At 34.5% G+C, this 18,410-nt stretch overlaps 1 protein-coding gene across 4 annotated transcripts; it reads right to left on the bottom strand.

Annotated features, from left to right (window-relative positions):
• Positions 1-8,675: 8,675 nt before the first annotated feature.
• On the bottom strand, positions 8,676-15,381 carry LOC147282774 (uncharacterized). Of its 4 annotated transcripts, none has more exons than XR_015122881.1 (7): positions 12,967-15,381; positions 12,109-12,300; positions 11,433-11,564; positions 9,979-10,035; positions 9,697-9,780; positions 9,322-9,430; positions 8,676-9,100 (listed from the first exon to the last, which is right to left on the bottom strand). XR_015122881.1 is itself a non-coding variant. In XM_086247705.1 (7 exons), exons 2-5 carry the CDS (start codon positions 12,232-12,234, stop codon positions 9,728-9,730), a joined length of 354 nt encoding a protein of 117 aa, XP_086103831.1. In that variant the 5' UTR covers positions 12,235-12,300; positions 12,960-15,381; the 3' UTR covers positions 8,676-9,100; positions 9,322-9,430; positions 9,697-9,727. The 4 variants fall into 4 exon arrangements, 3 of the variants coding, with proteins under 3 accessions (XP_086103831.1, XP_086103829.1, XP_086103830.1); XM_086247705.1 differs by having other exon boundaries at positions 11,447-11,564; positions 12,960-15,381; XM_086247703.1 differs by having other exon boundaries at positions 11,447-11,564.
• Between the last annotated feature and the right edge of the window lie 3,029 nt (positions 15,382-18,410).

Below are 18,410 nucleotides of genomic sequence, written 5' to 3'. Positions count from 1 at the left end.
AGACATAGATTCACACTTGTAAATCAAAATATAACTTTTGTAAGCAACACAAATCAAACACACCAAAGGATCAAGTGACAACCTATACACTCAGAGGACCCATCACAGTAAGCATCCCAGTGTTATCCACAACTACAGTGGTGTGTGATTAGCTAAACAGTTCTATATGATATATAGCAATATCAAACATATAAATTCAATGCAGATTTGTGTTTAAAAGTTGAGTGAGTCAGTAAACATAACAACACAAAATGGAGACAAAGGCACATAAGATGTTCATCCAGAAAAACCACAAAGGGTAAAAACTAGGGGTCTTTTCAGCTGACCGGGCAATCCACTATATAGGAGGTTCAATACAAAGGGAGCATACATCACACAAATCACTAAGTCCTAAACTAAGTGGCAGCTTTTTACCCCTTGTGCAACTCCCAAAAGCAAGGCAATCAGTCAATCATGAAGAAGACAGCTTAAACTCCAAGCTCATCAACCCATGGCACCGATTCATACCAAGCACATCAGATTCTTCAATGTATGAACATGATATGCAGATTTAGATTCTTTAAAAATCAACATTCTCAAGCAAGAGACATGAAAAGGCTCATGGAGAATCCTAAATCTAAATGATAGTGTTTATGAATTTGTGAAAAGCTTTAGAACACACTCAAACACATTCAGATTTTAGAGGGTGGAAAACAAGGTAAATAAATCATTTAGTTTGTGAAAATCAAAAACATTTTATTACTTGAAAAGATGAGCACACACTCAAAAACACCAAACACTCATGCAACAAGCATGCTCAAATGAAATTCATGTCCCACCAAGAAGACCCAGACCAAGGACACCAAAATACTCACAACGCACACGCCGATTGTCTGCCCGTGCCACGTGGAAGCTGAGTAGTGGCTGTCCACAAGAGACAAATGAAGGCATATTCTTTTTGTCATAGAAAAGAATCCTAGTATAGCTGAAGATAAGGATGTAGAGCTGTAAATTCAATAATATCCTCATTTTCAAAATTCATAAAAGAGGAAGAAGATGAATAGTGATGTGAGTGTGTGAGTGAACAACCAGATCATGTGCAGTGCACATGCTTGTTTAAAGAAAGAGAAATGGGCGTTAGGAGTCAAGTCACGAAATGGGCTGCTGAACTATCAACAAATATTCAAGTGATAAAAACTGCAAGTGCAGTACACGTGTGAAGAAAATTGTTCTTATGATCAGTGAGTGACAAGTTAAATAGACACAAAACTGTTTTTCGTGAAATGCATGAAGTGCATTATACCTTAGAATCTTTTGCATTGCAACTTCATTCTTGATTTCTTAAACACAAGTGATCTTAACCTTAATTCTACCCTAGAGCTTGTGAGTGAATAATTAAAAAAATAAATACAATGATCTTGATAAAAAAAAAAAAACAATTCAGAATCCTAGAAACTAACAATCTCCCCCTTTGACTTTCCTTGACAAAATAAAAACTCATTCACCTCACAAGGTGTTCAACACTCAACCCAGCACTTTGGTATAAGTTTCCAAAAGGTGTACCTACAATAAGAAACACTAGCACAACAACCAATGCAATTTAAACAATATATTCTCCCCCTTTTTGTCATGGAAAGACAAAAGGGTACAAAAGAGATAAAAGTGAAGTGCAATAATACATAGAGTTAGAAAAATATGCAAGAAAAAATTAAAGACTTCATGCTCAAAGAGGACTGAAGGAAATGCCATAAATTTTTCTATGAAATAGTAACTCCCCCTAAAGACTAACTCCCTCGAAAGGACTAACTCCCCTTAAATTCTAACTCCCCCGAAATATGAACTCCCCTAAGACTGATAATCTGCAGCAGCTGTAGCATCGAGATAATGGGCTTGCAGAATATAAACATGTAATATGATGGTTAGCTAGAGAAGAATATAGGCATGTAGAAAAGGCTGAAATGCCCTTTAATGAATAGTAACCCCAAAATAAAACTGAATGGTCCTTGTAAAACAACTGTATTTGACGGATGCTAAACCAGTCAAAATAGACAAAATTTGTGTGAGTGGCCTAAAAAAATCTGGAATATAAATTAGCCATATGGTTTGACACAAAAAGGTAGAGAATCCTTGGAAGAAATGAAAGCAATGACACAAAAAAAAATCCTATGAGTTAGATGTGCCTCAGGAACTTTGAAAAAAATTTGACAAGAAAGTTTGAAAAGGATTAATCATTAACGTTCACACTCTAGGAGATATGGAAAATGAAAATTGCAAGTTTGTTGCCAGCAAATAAGCACATTTGGGATATAGGGAGGTCATTGCTAGCAATCAAGTCTTGTTCTAAGAGTAAAACAATGTCAAAGAAAACCAAAAAGTTAGATAATTTTCATCCACAAAAAGAGATTAGAATTTGACTACTTAAGAAAACTTCTAATTTGTGAAAAAATCTTAAAAACAAAGCTTTTTCAATTCATGACAATGGTCCAATTTTGCGACTCTTTATCCTAGAACACCATAAAAACACCTTATCACTCCCTAGGGTTGTGACTTCTTTGGTCACACTTTTTTTTTTTTTTTTGTATGGTGCACATTTGTTCAAATTAGGAAAATTTAGCTTAAGATGAGTCACAAATGCGGAATTATGTTGAGAAGCTAAATTGCATCCTCAAACAAATTGTCTTTGAAAAGTATTTAACAAGTTTGATTGACCATGTCAAAGTGTTAAATAAAAAAAGACCTCAAAGCTAACATTTGACAAGAAGAAAGGAATTATGCTTATTAACATGACAAATGTTATGCAAGAACCTTTCTGAATATCAAAGATAGTGTGACATGTAATATTAAGACATTTCAAAACGGTATTTTAAAAACAAACTAAATCTACCTAAACCAAATAAATAAATAAAAATTAGACATTGAAGCACATTTAATTACAAGGGATCCCTCATTTGTATAAATGTCAATTGACTTCCGAAGACTAATGTGCTTTGGATTCTCTAAAGCTTTGGTAAAGATGTCTACAAGTTGCTTTTCAGAAGGAACAAAAGTCAAAATAAGAGTTCCACTCTTCACAAGATCTCAAATGAAATGATGTCTTATGTCAATATGCTTGGTTCTAGTGTGTTGGACCGGGTTCTTGGAGATGTCTATAACACTCATGTTATCACAATAGATGAGAAATGTTTTCTCATCAATTCCATAATCGGCTAACATTTGTCTCATCCAAATGAGTTGTGTATAAAAACTCCCTGCTGTTATGTATTCAGCTTCAGTAGTCGAAAAAGCGACAGAATTTTGCTTCTTACTGTGCTAATACACCAAGTTATTTCCAACATAAAAAGCACCACCCGACTACCCAAGGTGCTCTTCAAATCATCACTACACCCAGCCCAATCTGAGTCACTAAACTCAACCAATTTAGTGTTGGTATCATGGGTATACCACAAACTATAGTCAAGAGTCTCACTTATATATTTGAATATCCTCTTTGTTGCAAACAAATGAGAATTTTTGGGATCACTTTGGAATCTAGCACATACTCCTACCGTAAACGCTATGTACGGTCTACTAGCCGTGAGGTAGAGGAGACTTCATATCATGCTCCTATACAAGGTTTGGTCCACTTGCTTACCACTTGAATCCCTATGAAGTTTGGAGCTTTTACTCATTGGAGTATTAGCCACTTTGGAAGACTCAAACCCAAACTTTTTGACCAAGTTTCTAGCATACTTAGATTGAGAGATAAATATCTGTTAGTTTCTAGGATTTGGTATATTGGTTTTTTCCTTGTCAAAATCATTGTATTTATTTTTAATTAATCACTCACAAGCTCTAGGCTAGAATTAAGGACAAGATCAGTTGTATTGAAGAAGTCAAGAATGAAGTAGCAATGCACAGAGACCCAAGGCATACTGCACTTCATGCATTTCATGAAAATAACAGCTTTTTGCCTATTTGACTAGTCCTTCACTGAACATAAGAACAATGTTCTTCACGTACAGTGGTTAACACTTAAATGACAGTCACTTCAGTGGGGCCATTTCGGATTTTGCTTCTTAAAGCCCACTTTATTTAAAGCCTATTTTCTGTTTCTCTAAACATGCATGTGCACAGCACATGATTTGGTTCCTTCACTGAATCAATCAAATCAGATCTTCCTCTCATCACTTTCACGCCACTCACTCTCACACCTCAACACTATTTATCATCTTCCCCATTTCTGAATTTTACAAAATAAAGCAATATCTGATTTTACAGCTCCTCATTCCTATCCTTAGCAGTACTAGGATATCTCTCTAGGACAAAAGAAATATGTCATTTATTTGTCTCTTGTGGACAGCCATTGATTGGCTTCCACGTGGCTCGGGCAGATATGGTGATGCGTGTGTGTGTGTTGTACTGTGTATATGGTATATCGATTCAGGCTTTTTTCGTGTAGGTTGATAAGCATAATTTTCTGTGGGTATTCTTGCTGCGTTTCAGCTTGGGTAATTTGTGTGAGTGCTCATCCTTTTTCAAGTAAGAAAATGTTCTTGATTTTCTCAATCTAAAATGATTTTCTTAACTTGTTTTTCACCCTCTAAAATCTGAATGTGTTTGAGTGTTGTTCTAAATCTTTTCACATATTCAAAAACACATTCATTTAGATTTTTTAGATTAAGGATTCTCCATTAGCCTTTTCATGTCGTTTGCTTGAGAAGGCTGATTTTTATAGAATCCAAATTTGTATATAATTTCAATACATTATCATTGGAATCCACTTGCTTGGGTGCGATCGGTGCCGTGCGTTGAAGAGTTCAAGGAAGAGCTGCCAACGACATGAATAATTGATTGCTGGCTTCAAGATGTTTGCACAATGATGCACAATGGTAAGGATCTGCCACTTAGTATTAGGACTAGAGTGATTGAGCTTGTTGTGTGATTGCTTGTATTGAAATCCTTGATATTGGATTGCTTGGTCAGCTGGAAAAGACCCCCAGTTTTTAACCGCTAGTGGTTTTCTGGATAAACAATCTTGTACCTTGTTTGTTGTTTATTTCCATTGTGTTGCCAATTATTAATCTAGAAATTACATCACAAAATCACACACTTCACTTTAGCATGTTAACTTAAACTTTTGAATGCTAAATGTAAGTTTGATAAATCTGCTCACACACCACTTTAGTTGTTGATAGCACTGGGATGCCTACGTTGATGGATCATTTGAGTGCATAGGTTGTCACTAAATTCTTTGGTGTGTTTTGATTTGTGATATTTACAAAAGTTGTTTTGGTTTTACAAGTCAATCTGTCTTCAGATTTTAGCTACTGTATCGTCAAAGTTGTGTCTGCTTGATTAGTTCCTGAATGATCATATAAAACAAAAATTGGGGTCCGATTACTGACAGTGGATTTAATCAAGTTTATTAAGTAGATAAATCACCTAATACAAACTTTCAATTGGTATCAGAGCGCTACTCTAAAAGCAAATAGAGAGATCCTAAAGTGTTGTTTGTTTTTTAGGTGTGTCTAGATGGAAAGAGATCGAGTTTCAGGGTCTTGCAACTCTCCTCCATTGTTCGCAAATTGAACACTCTGAAAGCTCTACTGTTTGATGAGTTGCCTAAAAAAGACCTTCATCACTTTTAGAATCAAATTTCCTCAAATGTTCTCTATCCCTAAGGATGTAACATGCACTCTCAAACACTCTAAAGTGTGTACCCTTGGGTTTCCTACTCTTCCACAGTTCGTAGGGAGTCTTTTTGGTTTCCGGCCTAAGTTAGACTCTATTTATGATGTAACATACTGTGTTGATAGCCTCAGCGCAGAAATGTTTAGCAAGATTTTTTCTATTCAATATCACTCTTGCCATCTCAATTAAAACCCTATTCTTTCTCTCAACAAGTCCATTTTGTTGAGGTGTTATAGGAGTTGAGTATTCATGTTTAATACCTATTTGACAACAAAACTCATCGAATTGAGAGTTTTCAAACTCAGTTTCATGGTTTGATCAATTCTGGACATGGTTGACAGACTTATCATACCTTCACTTTTCAGCAGTTTTACAATCTTGATAAAATGATAGAAAGTCTTTGATTTGTCTTTAAGAAAAGACACCCAAGTGTACCTAGAAAAATCATCTACCATGACCAAAATGTATTTCTTTCCACCTATTGACAGAGTTTGGACAGGACCAACCAAATCCAAGTGAACTAGTTCAAGTGTCCTAGAGGTGCCTATGTCTTTGACCCTTTTGTGTGGTTCTTTGGTTTGTTTTCCCATTTGACATGAACCACAAATAAAAGTTTCGGGTTTTCCAATCTTTGGTAGACCTCTAACAACCTCATGCTTAGACAACTTGTAAAGTTCATGAACATTAATGTGTACAAGTCTTTAATACCAAAGAGAGCTAGTGTCATCAATAGCTCTATTGCAAGTATTCTCAAATTTTTCAACATTGCCATCAATTACATAGCAATCATCCCTAAACCTAGGGGCATTCAAGATCTCCCTTCCTTTTCCTTGGGAATCAACAATTTTACATCCACTCTTGGACATACACACTTCACCACCTTATTCATCACATAGTTGACTAATACTACGTAAATTAAAATTCAACCCATCAACGTACAAGCCTTACATTTTTCAATTCGGGTATACCGGGAATGTGTACAACCTATTTTCCACTCACATAGGATTTCTCTCCTCCTCCAAAAGTCACAGTACCACCATCATAAGGAGCAAGTAAGGTAAAGACCTCTTTATCTCTCGTCGTATGTTTGGAACACCTATTATCTAGGTACCAACTATTCTTCTTAGTGGCTGAAAATGCGGTCAAGGTTACTAGACATTTAGTGGAGCTCTTCACAACCCATCTTTGATGTGGAGTTGACTTATTTTTGGAAAGTTGGGTGACAAGTAAGACAATTTTGGTTACCTCTTTGAGTAGATTGTTCACTTGCTCTTGAAGAGAAATACTTCTAATTGCTTCATTTGATTTATTTTCTTTAAGTTTGTTGCAATTTGGTCTAATATGACCCTCGACATTACAATGATGACAAACATTGTTTTTCTATGTGAAGTAGAGCAATCAATTTGTGTGACACTTGGTGTAGCTTGACTTGACTTAGAATGAGATGCATTTTGACCAATGTCAATGAAATCTAGACCCTTTTTGACACCATGATCAGATTTTGACTTTACAAAAATGATCTTTGTGTTAGATATACTAGGACTATTTTCATTAAAACCCAAACCGGTCTTGTCCCCATGATATTTCCCTATCTTAAGCATCCTATCAACTTTTTCAGCCCCAATGGTGAGTTCAACAATGCTCTCATTTGCATCATTCACTTCTGTTTTAAGTTTCTTATTCGAAGATTTAAAGTAGATTGCTCTCCTTGAGCACTTTGACTTGACTTTCTAGATTTTGTTTCAAGATAGCCATACTTTCTAATTCACTCTCTAATGACTCAATCTTCTCACTCAATTTCAATTTGGCATTCTTAAGTTTCTGATTTTCTTCTTTTATGCTAAGTGTTTCGGTGAAAAGTAAGTTATACTTATCATAGAGTGCAGTGTAAGACTCATCATCTAGAGTAAATTCTGAGTCAGACCCACCATTAACTTATTCAATCTCCTTGATTGATGCAACAAATGCAACTTCATCACCCTCAATGTCGGATGAAGACTCACAATCATTTGAGTCATCCCTCTCACTATCACTCTAAGTGATCTTCATGACTTTATTCTTACTTGAAGAATAATTCTTTCTATTATTTGCACATTCAATCGCTTTGTGACATATTCCACCACAAGTGTAACATTTCACATCTCTCTTGGTTGTTCTTCTTTCTTTAAAGTTAGGCTTCCACTACTACAATAATATAAATAGACAACGGTGAAAAACCGTTGTCTATTTACCCAAAATTCCGTCGTCTAGGCGAGTGACGACTATAGTATATTTAGACAACGGTAAAAACCCGTTGTCTAAATGGATTAATACAACATTTATAATTTAAAACTGTTGTCTAGTATCCACCAAAATGCCCAATATTCATCTTAAACAGTTGTGTTGAAACCCAATACACAACGTTTACAGATACAAAACAATTGTATTAGTAATGATTAGACAATACTTATATGATATAAATGTTGTCCGAAGTATTATTAAACATCCGTTTTAAGAAACACCGTTGCATAATTAAGTATAAAACCGGCATGATGTTTGTACATAAGAAACTCAACAACAGTTTTTACTAAAAACATGTTATTTTAATTACTTATACATATCATTTTATATCTTAAAACCGTTGGGTAATCATGTTTTCCACAACTTTTTTTAACTATATATGATGTTAAGTTATGTGTTTGACAAGTAATTTTTTTTTCAAAAATGTTGTATAGATAGATGATACACATCAATTTTTTGGTTAATCGTTTTAACTGTTGTTAGTAGGTGTTTTATACAATGGTTATTTAACTAAAACCGTTGTCTATTATTAATTAACATAATTTTTTTAAATTTAAAACTGTTGTTTGTTTGATTCACATTTTAATATCCTTGCTTACATCCAATTGAATCCCCATTAATTCCCTGCTTGCATATCCAATTGGAATTAAATCCCACTAAATCCCTGCTTGTTGCATCCAAAGTAATCCACAAATATTGGTAACTCAAAAAGATCCATGAATTCATTAAATTGGAATTAGAGTTTACAAAGTCGATCATGATAACAAACCCATTCACACATTCCTTGCCAATTAATGTACAGCCCAAAAAATTATAAGTAACTTGATAACTACAAAAAGTACTTGTTGATTACAAAAACTATAAAGCTAGGGATGGCATGGTCTAACCTAAGTAATCGTGTAAAGTCAGCCATATACATACCAAAATATCTGACTTTGCAAGATTAGCTAGTCAATGAACTGCTCCCATCATAATATTGCATGTCTACACAGCCTAGCCAGTTAACTATACAAAATATTTACCAAAACATGCTTGTTAAACCCAGCCAGCGGACTTAGGGAAGTGAGGAGTACGTATTGGATCTACATATAGCGCACCAAAAAGCCCGCCCATTCAGTGCGTACTTCATCAATCTGGTCATGTGAGTAGGTGTTGTCTTTCTCCTTTCCCACTGAAATTAACCATGGAGTAACAAAGGGATTAACATAAGAGAATACACCAATAAAAAATTCAACATTTTTGTTTAATTAATTTTTTTTTTTTTTTAGTAATTGAATGAATCAATAAAAAAAAAGGAGCAGGGGAAACCCCTGAACCAAAGAAAAGAAAAGAAGAGAAGAGAAAAAGTTACAGAAAACATAGAAAAGAAGAGAAGATAAGAGAAAAAGTTACAGAAGAATTTGGACAACATGACCTATTGACATGTTCAGTATGACTTGCTGACTGCAGAGTAAGAGTAGGCTTATTTCCTCCATGAAGATCTGATGAACTGATGTCAACACTGAATACCAAGCAAATTGAAGAAGTCAAAGTATGGCCAAGAGATGTATTTGGGAAAAAAAATTACAACACAACTGATTAAGTAATGATTATTCAAATTATATTGAACAAATCAAACATGTATAAGCAATTTACATGATATAAAATTGATGAACTAGCAGCCAAACATTTGCTAATCAGTTAAGGGCCAAACATTTGAGGGACCAGAGATTCCCTTAGCTGAAACATAAGAGTTGAATACAAAAAGGTCATAGTCAGAACTGATACCTTCCCTCCAATTCAAAAAAGCTCTACAAGGTCATGAAACTGCCCATGAATATCGCCACAAATTGTCATTAGGCTTCTCACAGGCTGTAGTGCATGAACAAGTAAAATAAAATTAATGCCTCCCACTACAAGTTTGCGAGATGTGGCTTTTAAAGTGCATTGCAAAAGAGAGACAATACAATGATAGTTGGACAGTGGTTAACCTTACATATGAAATTATATAGCAAATGATATATTACAAAAAGAAAATTAAGACTTCCTACAAATAAAGTTGTCATGCACCTGGGCATTGCTTTCTTCCATTAAGATTTCCTTTGCCTTCTCGCATAATCCTTTCACCTATAACAAAGCAAAAAAGAAGAGATTACATATAGGTCTTTTGTTTAATTTTATTCCCAAACACACAGGGAAGAGGGAAAATTTACTCATTAAAACAATTTTAGAAGAAAGAGATCGAATAAGTAGTGGAGGTTGAAGAGGGAGGTTTTAGATACTCAAAAACAAAGGATAGTTTAGAAAATAAAGCTAGTACAGCAAGAAAACCTTTCTGGGATATAAATAATTTGCTTCTGAGGTAAGTTCCAGGTTACACCTTTATTTCATTTCAAACAGTTTCCATGTGATCTGATAATTCATTATGAGAAATACAACTGGCTTATTCTTCAAGTAGTAAAACAGCTGTACAAGATGTTCAGCAAATAGTAACTAGTCACTAGCTGAAACACAAATAGGAATCCCATATACATTTTAAGAAAATGTCAAGCATGCTATAAGACAAGTTCGTTCTTCAAGCAATCAACTCAAACCCTTTAACTGAAACTACATTATAAGACTATGCATCCTAGCTTTTTTTCTGCCATATCTAAAAAAATAGAGGCAGGACCAATTAATAGAAGATGCATGAAATGCATCAATCTTTTGTTTTTAATTCAACACTATGCTACAATAAAACATAGAAGAAAAATTTCATCAACGCGCGGCATAGGGATATGAAAATTAGGCCGTCCATAAAAAGAAAATAAAAGAAGTTAGGCACAGTTGAGAAGATAATATTCTGGTAGGAAGGAGAAGAATATTTATAAGTCTTGAGATTAACATAAGCTAATTGTGAGGGAAGGTGGACTGGTGGAGAAGGTGTTAAGATAAGGATAAGTTAAGAGTTTCATCCCTTCCAATGTAGCCAAAAACGAAGAAATATTTTCTAAATGCATGCTTGAAAATTATCTAAAATAAATGGCATGTATACAGTATACGTGAATTATCTTCCAATCCTTGCCAAAATTAAATATTATAATGTACAGTACTATACCATTTGAACGTATTGGTCCACTCTTGTATATGTTTACTTTGTTTTTTTTTACTCTTGTATATGTTTACTTAGTTTATTTTTTCTTGGGCCTGACTTTGATATGAAACTGGTATTTAGACCACATACAAATGGAGAACAAGTTTAAAATGTGGCAGTTTCATTAGAATAGTTCTCCAACATTACAGAATGATGTATCATGCATGCTCACAGTCATGTGAAGATAATTCACTCCTGACATCAACAAGTAAAAAGACTATAGGGCTCACAACTGCAGATGTGTAGATGAAGCAATTTGTTGAAAAATTCTAGACACAGACAAAAAATGTGTAGATGAATCAATCCACATCTGTTGGGTATAATATTGTTAAGAGTTCACTATTGTGGTCAAGCTGGTACTGTTTACCCAATAATGTCCTTTTTTGCTCACCATTATTTATGTACCTTTGGCTCTAACTGGACACTTATCAGGCTGCCTTACAATGTAAATTTGATCTCCAGCTAATCTGTACAAGTCCTGATTTCTGTGCCAAGTCCATAAAGCATGAGTCTCGTTTTTCACCTGCAAGCCACATAAAATTGCTGCTTAGCTTGTAATCAGTGTGATTTTATGCAAACCATGTTGGTTGGATTTATTTATAGACAAATAAAAATCTGTTTTCAGTAGGATTCAAGTATTTTCATTCTACGATCAAGGCCTTAGCTAATGAAGTCACCAGCCCAAACTTTAGGCAGAAACACTTGAAAATAAACGTCACTGGCTATGCATCACATCTTCTATCTTCTAAGTTGATCTGGAATGTTTCCATATATGTGAACATGAATGCTCATAATACTAAAAACTGAAGGAAATTGTGAAAGAAACACACCTGCAAATCATTTATATCAAAATTTCTATAACTATAGCACAAGAAATCATCTGTACCCTCAAAGTTTGTGTTTCCGTAGAGAGGAGAAAAGGGAAGTACCTCTAGAAATAGGTAATGGTTACTTTTTAATGTAAAGTGACTAAGCAATAGAGATACTCTTGTTGCTGATTGAATGTCAATGAGCAGCTCATAAAGCTAATGGCATGTATTAGGATACAAATTATCACTGAATCATACCTGTGAGAAGAACATGGTGTATAATTCCAGAAGTGTAGTTTTGGAGGCCTTCAAACTGATAAAGCTGATTGTAAACAAGGGAATACCCCGTTGATTGGTTAGCCATAGGAGATCCATACCTTCCATATACAACAACACTTGGAACTGTTTCCGGATCCAATGGTTTTATGTCGTCGCCAATTTGAAACTCCCCTGCAAATTCAATCAAGTATCAAGTAATGCGCTGGAACCTAGTACCCAGAGAGAGAGTCTTCAATCTTCATGCAACTGTGTACTCAATATTCTCTCTATATTTTTAACAAGTAACATATTGACACACAATCTGCCACATCACAAGTACTCCATTTGCTCATATCATAAAGAAAAGTCCAAAAAAGTAACATTTATTTAAAACATGTAAATGTACCACATCAGTTGATATCAAAAGTTGGGAATAATGAATTAGATTCGGTGCTAGAAGATTACTCTTGCTATTATTGTAACATTCCCATCCATAAAATTGGATTGTAACAGTAATTATGATAACTCAATTCTTGGTTTTAGTACAATCAAATATCTAACAGTTAAAAAGATCTATTTCTCAAAAAAAAAATAAAAAAAAAAACAGTTAAAAACTTAAAAAGATCTATCTTCTTGACCACAAATGAAAAAATATATATATATCGTTTGTTTTTTTTGCCAAAATAATTTTAGTATTTCAAAGATGTCTTGCACGTGACAAGTAAATATAAAAAGTCATTTTTTATTTTCTAAATAAAAACCTGGAAAGTTCCGTAGACAAAAGTTTCAAAAGAAAAGCCATAGAAAGTCCAAGCACTAAAAGGTTTGTAATGAGAAAGAGACTTAGAGACCTCAGACCTGTGATCCAAGATATCCAAACAGAGTCATGGGTTGCAGAGAGAGAGACAGAGATTTGTTCAGGCTCGAAACCTTTGACGATTCTCTGAACTCGAGGGTCAGTGTCAGGCAAGTCAACAGCATTGCCTCGGAAGCTCTTGTCAAGAGGGACAGTGACAGGCTTGAAGGGTCCTTCAAGGGTAGTTGGGATTCCTCCATGAACAAGTGTGAAGCTCAGAGTGAACAGCAGAACCAAGAGTGCAACTGTTGAGAATGTGAATGAGAAAGCACAGAATGCTTTAACAAACTTACAGTTGCTGACTCCACAGACACAATCCCATACAGATTCAAATGAGCTTTAACCTTTAGTAAAAGCACAAAAAAAGACAACTGAAATAGGTAACAGAGCTTTACCTCTATTAGTTTCCAATCACTAAAAAAAAAAAAAGTAAAATAAGTCAAGTATGGCAATGAAAAGGGACTAGCTTAACTAAAATAAAAAATAAAAGATAAACTTTACAATACATGAAAATGTATGGTAATTCCTACAATCAGTCATCAATGGTGACAAAGTGGAGCTCAAAGAACCAAATTTGATCCCTCCAGACATTTAAAATCATTACCCACTTAAAACCATAACACCCAAGAGTAAAAAACAGAGAAATAACTTAAAATAGAAACTCTATAAAAAGAGAAACTTAATTAAGATCCAGACTTTAATTCTTATCTTCTTTTTCATCATCTTCTTGTTCTAGCTTGCATACAATACAAGCTAGAAGAAATACCAAAGCCCACTTCCGAGAATCACCATTCACCAATACAAACAGAGACAAAGTACTATTACAAAAAATATTAGATTTTGCTTTCTTACATCTGAATCAGCTTTTGATTTTGAAGGAACAAGAAGAAAGATAAGGGAAGTACCTTGAAACGCTCTATGCTAAATAAAGATCACTTAAAATATTCAGCTGTATCACAATCTGAGTAAGAATGCACGTCATCTTTATTTTGATCATAACCAGACAACAACAAGAAACATGACACACTACAAAACTGGGATCTTGTGCAGTTCATCTCCCATCTAAATTTAGAAATTGACAGCCCCATCTAGAGTTCATCAATCATAACCTTCACAAAAACAAAGTACTAAAAAAACCAATATGAGCCTCATTGACCAAGCTATTAATAACAATTTTTTTTTTTCTATTGATATATCTTCAATCAAACACAGCAAATCCCAAAAGGAAAAAAACATACAAATAATTATCAAAAGCTCCTAACTATCCAAACTCACATACACAACCTTCTAAAACATCAACCAAGTTAATTCTAATTCCAAAAATTAAACCACCTGGGCAGCATGACAAATAAAATTCACATACAACGCTCATAAAATAAAAGGAGTAAAACATAAATTAGCTTCCACACTAAGATTAAACACAAGCAGACTAATCAAAACCCAAAAATCAAACTTGCCTGTAGAGTTCGATTTGCCCACACCAGAGTCTCTGATCAACACGATCTTGAACAGATAGTTGTACTCGTGTTCCACTCTACTTGCCATACAGCCTCTCCTCTTCGATTTCAGAAATCACAAAATCACAACTTAGCCCTAAAAATGAAAATCAAAAGCCCTAGAAAACGAAAATAAAAAAACATAAAGAACCTAACCTTGAATCAGTAAACGAAATAGAGAGACATAGAGAGAAAGAGAGGAAGGAGTATTTAACGACGCTCTTGACCTTGGTTCATCACCGGATCTAAAAGAAACCTAGAAAGAACAGAAGATCCAAGCATAGAAAAATGGTGGGCAAACGGACCCTTATTATTAGACTACAAAACCCTCACTGACCATTTATCACCACAAGTGTAATCAAAGAGAAAAAGCAGAATGAAAAGAGATTACTTGTGACTAGAATTTGTTTTGCTCAGACCCATTAAACTAGAGGGCGAGGTGAGAGGCAGCTTTTGGGTTTCGATGGAGGACGATTGAGACTGAGAAAGAAAAGAGGGCGATGACGAGGGCGAGGGCGAGGGTGAGGTCAGAGGGCGAGTGCGGGGTCGATTGAGGGGAGGGTGTGAGAGAGATAGAGAGTAGGACAATAGAAGAGAAAGTCTGATAGTGAGAGAGGGAGCAGATCAAGAGGGTTTGAGAGAGAGAGAGAAGGTTTGTATGTGTAAGTGATAGGGGAGGACACAGATCAAGAGGATTAATGAAAATACTGTAGCACCGGTTTTTTTCATTTTCTTTCACATACACAACGGTCACGACTAATAAGTGTTGTCTAGGCTAGTTCATAAAATCTATCCCACAAAAAAAGACTGTATTTCATGCATAAATACAACAGTTTTTCTAAAAACTGTTATGCTTTAAAACTACACAACAGTTTTAAAACAACCGTTGTGTAAGTAGTGTCGTCTATTTATATTATTGTAGTAGTGTTCCTTTCTTGTTTTCTCTTAAATGAATTCTCTACTTGAGGTTTGAACTTAAAGTCCTTCAAGTTGTTACCACTAGTTCTAGCTTCTCTCCCTTTATTTCTAAGAATTCACCTAAACTTTTTGACAAAAAGGGCAACCTTATCATCGGACATTGATGATTTTTTACTCATTTTTTCACTCATTTCTTTGACACTTTGCAAAACAATATCCTTTGATTTCTTGTTGTCCCTTTCATCCATTTCAAGCTCCATTTCAAAAGTTTTAAGCTTTCCTACCAATTTTACCAATCTTGAGTTCATCCAAATTTTGGACTTCTTGAATTGCATGTTTCTTAGATTGAAATCTCTTAGGTAGAGATCTAAGAACCTTTTGGACAATGGTAGACTTCTCATATGATTTACCTAAGGACATGACTTCATTTGTGCGGGCTTCCAACCTTTCATAAAACTCGGAAAATGACTCGGACTCTTTCATCCTAATTTCTTCAAATTTGGCATGAACCATTTAAAGCTTGAGTGACCTAACTTGTTTGTCTCTTTCATGAACAACCCGAAGCTTGTTCTAAGCTTGCCTAGCTGTGACACAGTGTTGTATGTGTGCAAATTGTGAGAATGATAGTGCAGTGACAATAACATTTCTAGCCTTCTTGTTGGAGCTAGATGCTGTGATTTCGCCTATAGACCATTCAGACCTAGGCTTAGGAATTTCAATTCCATCTACAATTTTAGAGCGATGAATCCACTCAACAGTAAGATATTCATATGCCAATTCGTCATAAGCATCAACAAAAATTTCAAATTTCTCTCTCCAAGCAGTGTAGTTGCTGCCATCAAAGAATGGAGGAGAGTTACAAGACCCTGCAACTCGATCTTTTTCCATCTAGACACACCTAAAAACAAACAACACCCTAGGATCTCTCTATTTGCTTTTAGAGTAGCGCTTTGATACCAATTGAAAGTTTGTATTAGGTGATTTATCTACCTAATTAACTTGATTAAAACCATAGTCAGTAATCGAACCCTAATTTTTGTTTATGTGATGACTCAGGAACTAATCAAACAGACAAAACTTTGAGGACACAGTGACAAAAATCTGAAGACATAGATTGACACTTGTAAATCAAAATATAACTTTTGTAAGAAACACAAATTAAATACACCAAAGGATCAAGTGACAACCTATACACTCAGAGGACTCATCACAGCAGGCATCCTAGTGTTATCCACAACTACAGTGGTGTGTGATTAGCTAAACAGTTCCATATGACATATAGAAATATCAAGCATATAAATTCAATGCAGATTTAAAAGTTGAGTGAGTCAGTAAACATAACAACACAAAATGGAGATGAAGGCACACAAGATGTTCACCTAAAAAAACCACAAAGGGTAAAAACTGGGGGTCTTTTCAACTGAACGGGCAATCCATTGTATATGAGGTTCAATACAAAAGGAGCATACAGCACACAAGCTCAATCACTAAGTCCTAAACTAAGTGGTAGCTTTTTACCTCTTTGTGCAACTCCCAAAAGCAAGGCAATCAGTCAATCAGTCAATCATGAAGAAGGCAGCTCAAACTCCAAGCTCATCAACCCATAGCACCGATTCATACCAAGCACATCAGATTCTTCAATGTATGAATATGATATGCAGATTTAAATTCTTTAAAAATCAACCTTCTCAAGCAAGAGGCATGAAAAGGCTATTAGAGAATCCTAGATCTAAAATCTAAATGATAGTGTTTATGAATTTGTGAAAAGCTTTAGAACACACTCAAACATATTCAAATTTTAGAGGGTGGAAAACAAGTTAAGAAAATCATTTAGTTTGTGAAAATCAAAAGCATTTCATTTAGTTTAAAGGATGTAGAACTTTAAATTCAACAATATCCTCATTTTCAAAATTCATAAAAGAGGAAGAAGATGAATAATGATGTGAGTGTGTGAGTGAACAACCAGATCATGTGCAGTGCACATGCTTGTTTAAAGAAAGAGAAATGGGCTTTAGGAGTCAGGTCATGAAATGGGCTGCTGAACTGTCAACAATTATTCAAGTGATAAAAATTGTAAGTGCAGTACACGTGTGAAGAAAATTGTTCTTATGATCAGTGAGTAACAAGTCAAATAGACACAAAACTGTTTTTCGTGAAATGCATGAAGTGCATTATACTTTAGAGTCTTTTACATTGCAACTTCATTCTTGATTTCTTCAACACAAGTGATCTTAACCTTAATTCTAGCCTAGAGCTTGTGAGTGAATAATTAAAAAAATAAATACAATGATTTTGACAAAAAAAAAAAGCCAATTCAGAATCCTAAAAACTAACAAAAATTTTAAAATTCAATGGAGGGTGTGGAAATAAGGTGGGTTTATAAATAAGATTGAGGGGTGGGAATAGTGCCACTCAAAACGAAAACCCATTTTGAGCGTTCAAAATTGAAAAAAAAAAATAGAAATTGGGTCATTTACAAATAAATTAATAAAATTTTTCAAAATTACAAATTACTCAATACATTTTTTTATAATTTTATTTTAGTCATTATTGATCAAAATGAAAACGTCTATCGGTCCTAAAAATGACGGCAGCAGCGTAATGAGTTAACGACCGGATGTGCTGCAACCTAGGGATCACCAGGCAGCTCAGGAAAAACTATAATCGATTAATAAACATACACTACCATGCAAATGTAGATTATATTAGGTTTGTATTTAATTGCTACACAGCAAAATGACTTAGTTTTAGCTTTTGAGTTTTCACCCAAAAAGCAAGACTTACACCTTAAGCCATTAGCTCTATAACCCCAATTTAAATCCTAAATTCTAATTCTAAACCTTAAATCTAATTTCGAAACCCTAAATCAAAGAAAGGATAACGTAGTAATTTTACATTCATAAGCAATGAAAAATTAGCATTTTCTAACACACCAAAATACATGATATCCGTAAGTGAATAAAATTACCATAAGTTCAATTTCTTAAATGTGAATATAAAAAGTAGAAACCAGATAAGTTCAATTTCTTAAA

The sequence above is a fragment of the Dryas octopetala genome, chromosome 6 (genome assembly GCF_963921425.1).
Source record: "Dryas octopetala chromosome 6, drDryOcto1.1, whole genome shotgun sequence".
Lineage (NCBI taxonomy): Eukaryota > Viridiplantae > Streptophyta > Magnoliopsida > Rosales > Rosaceae > Dryas > Dryas octopetala.
This window is presented reverse-complemented; position numbering and strand designations above follow the sequence as displayed.

Coding starts and splice junctions, on each gene's coding strand:
- LOC147282774 (XM_086247705.1), bottom strand. CDS start 12,234: ATGGAAGGTATGGATCTCCTATGGCTAACCAATCAACGGGGTATTCCC. Junction 10,036..11,446: donor GTGTCCAGTTAGAGCCAAAG/GTACATAAATAA, acceptor GCTTTGTTATAG/GTGAAAGGATTATGCGAGAA. Junction 9,781..9,978: donor TGGAAGAAAGCAATGCCCAG/GTGCATGACAAC, acceptor CATGCACTACAG/CCTGTGAGAAGCCTAATGAC.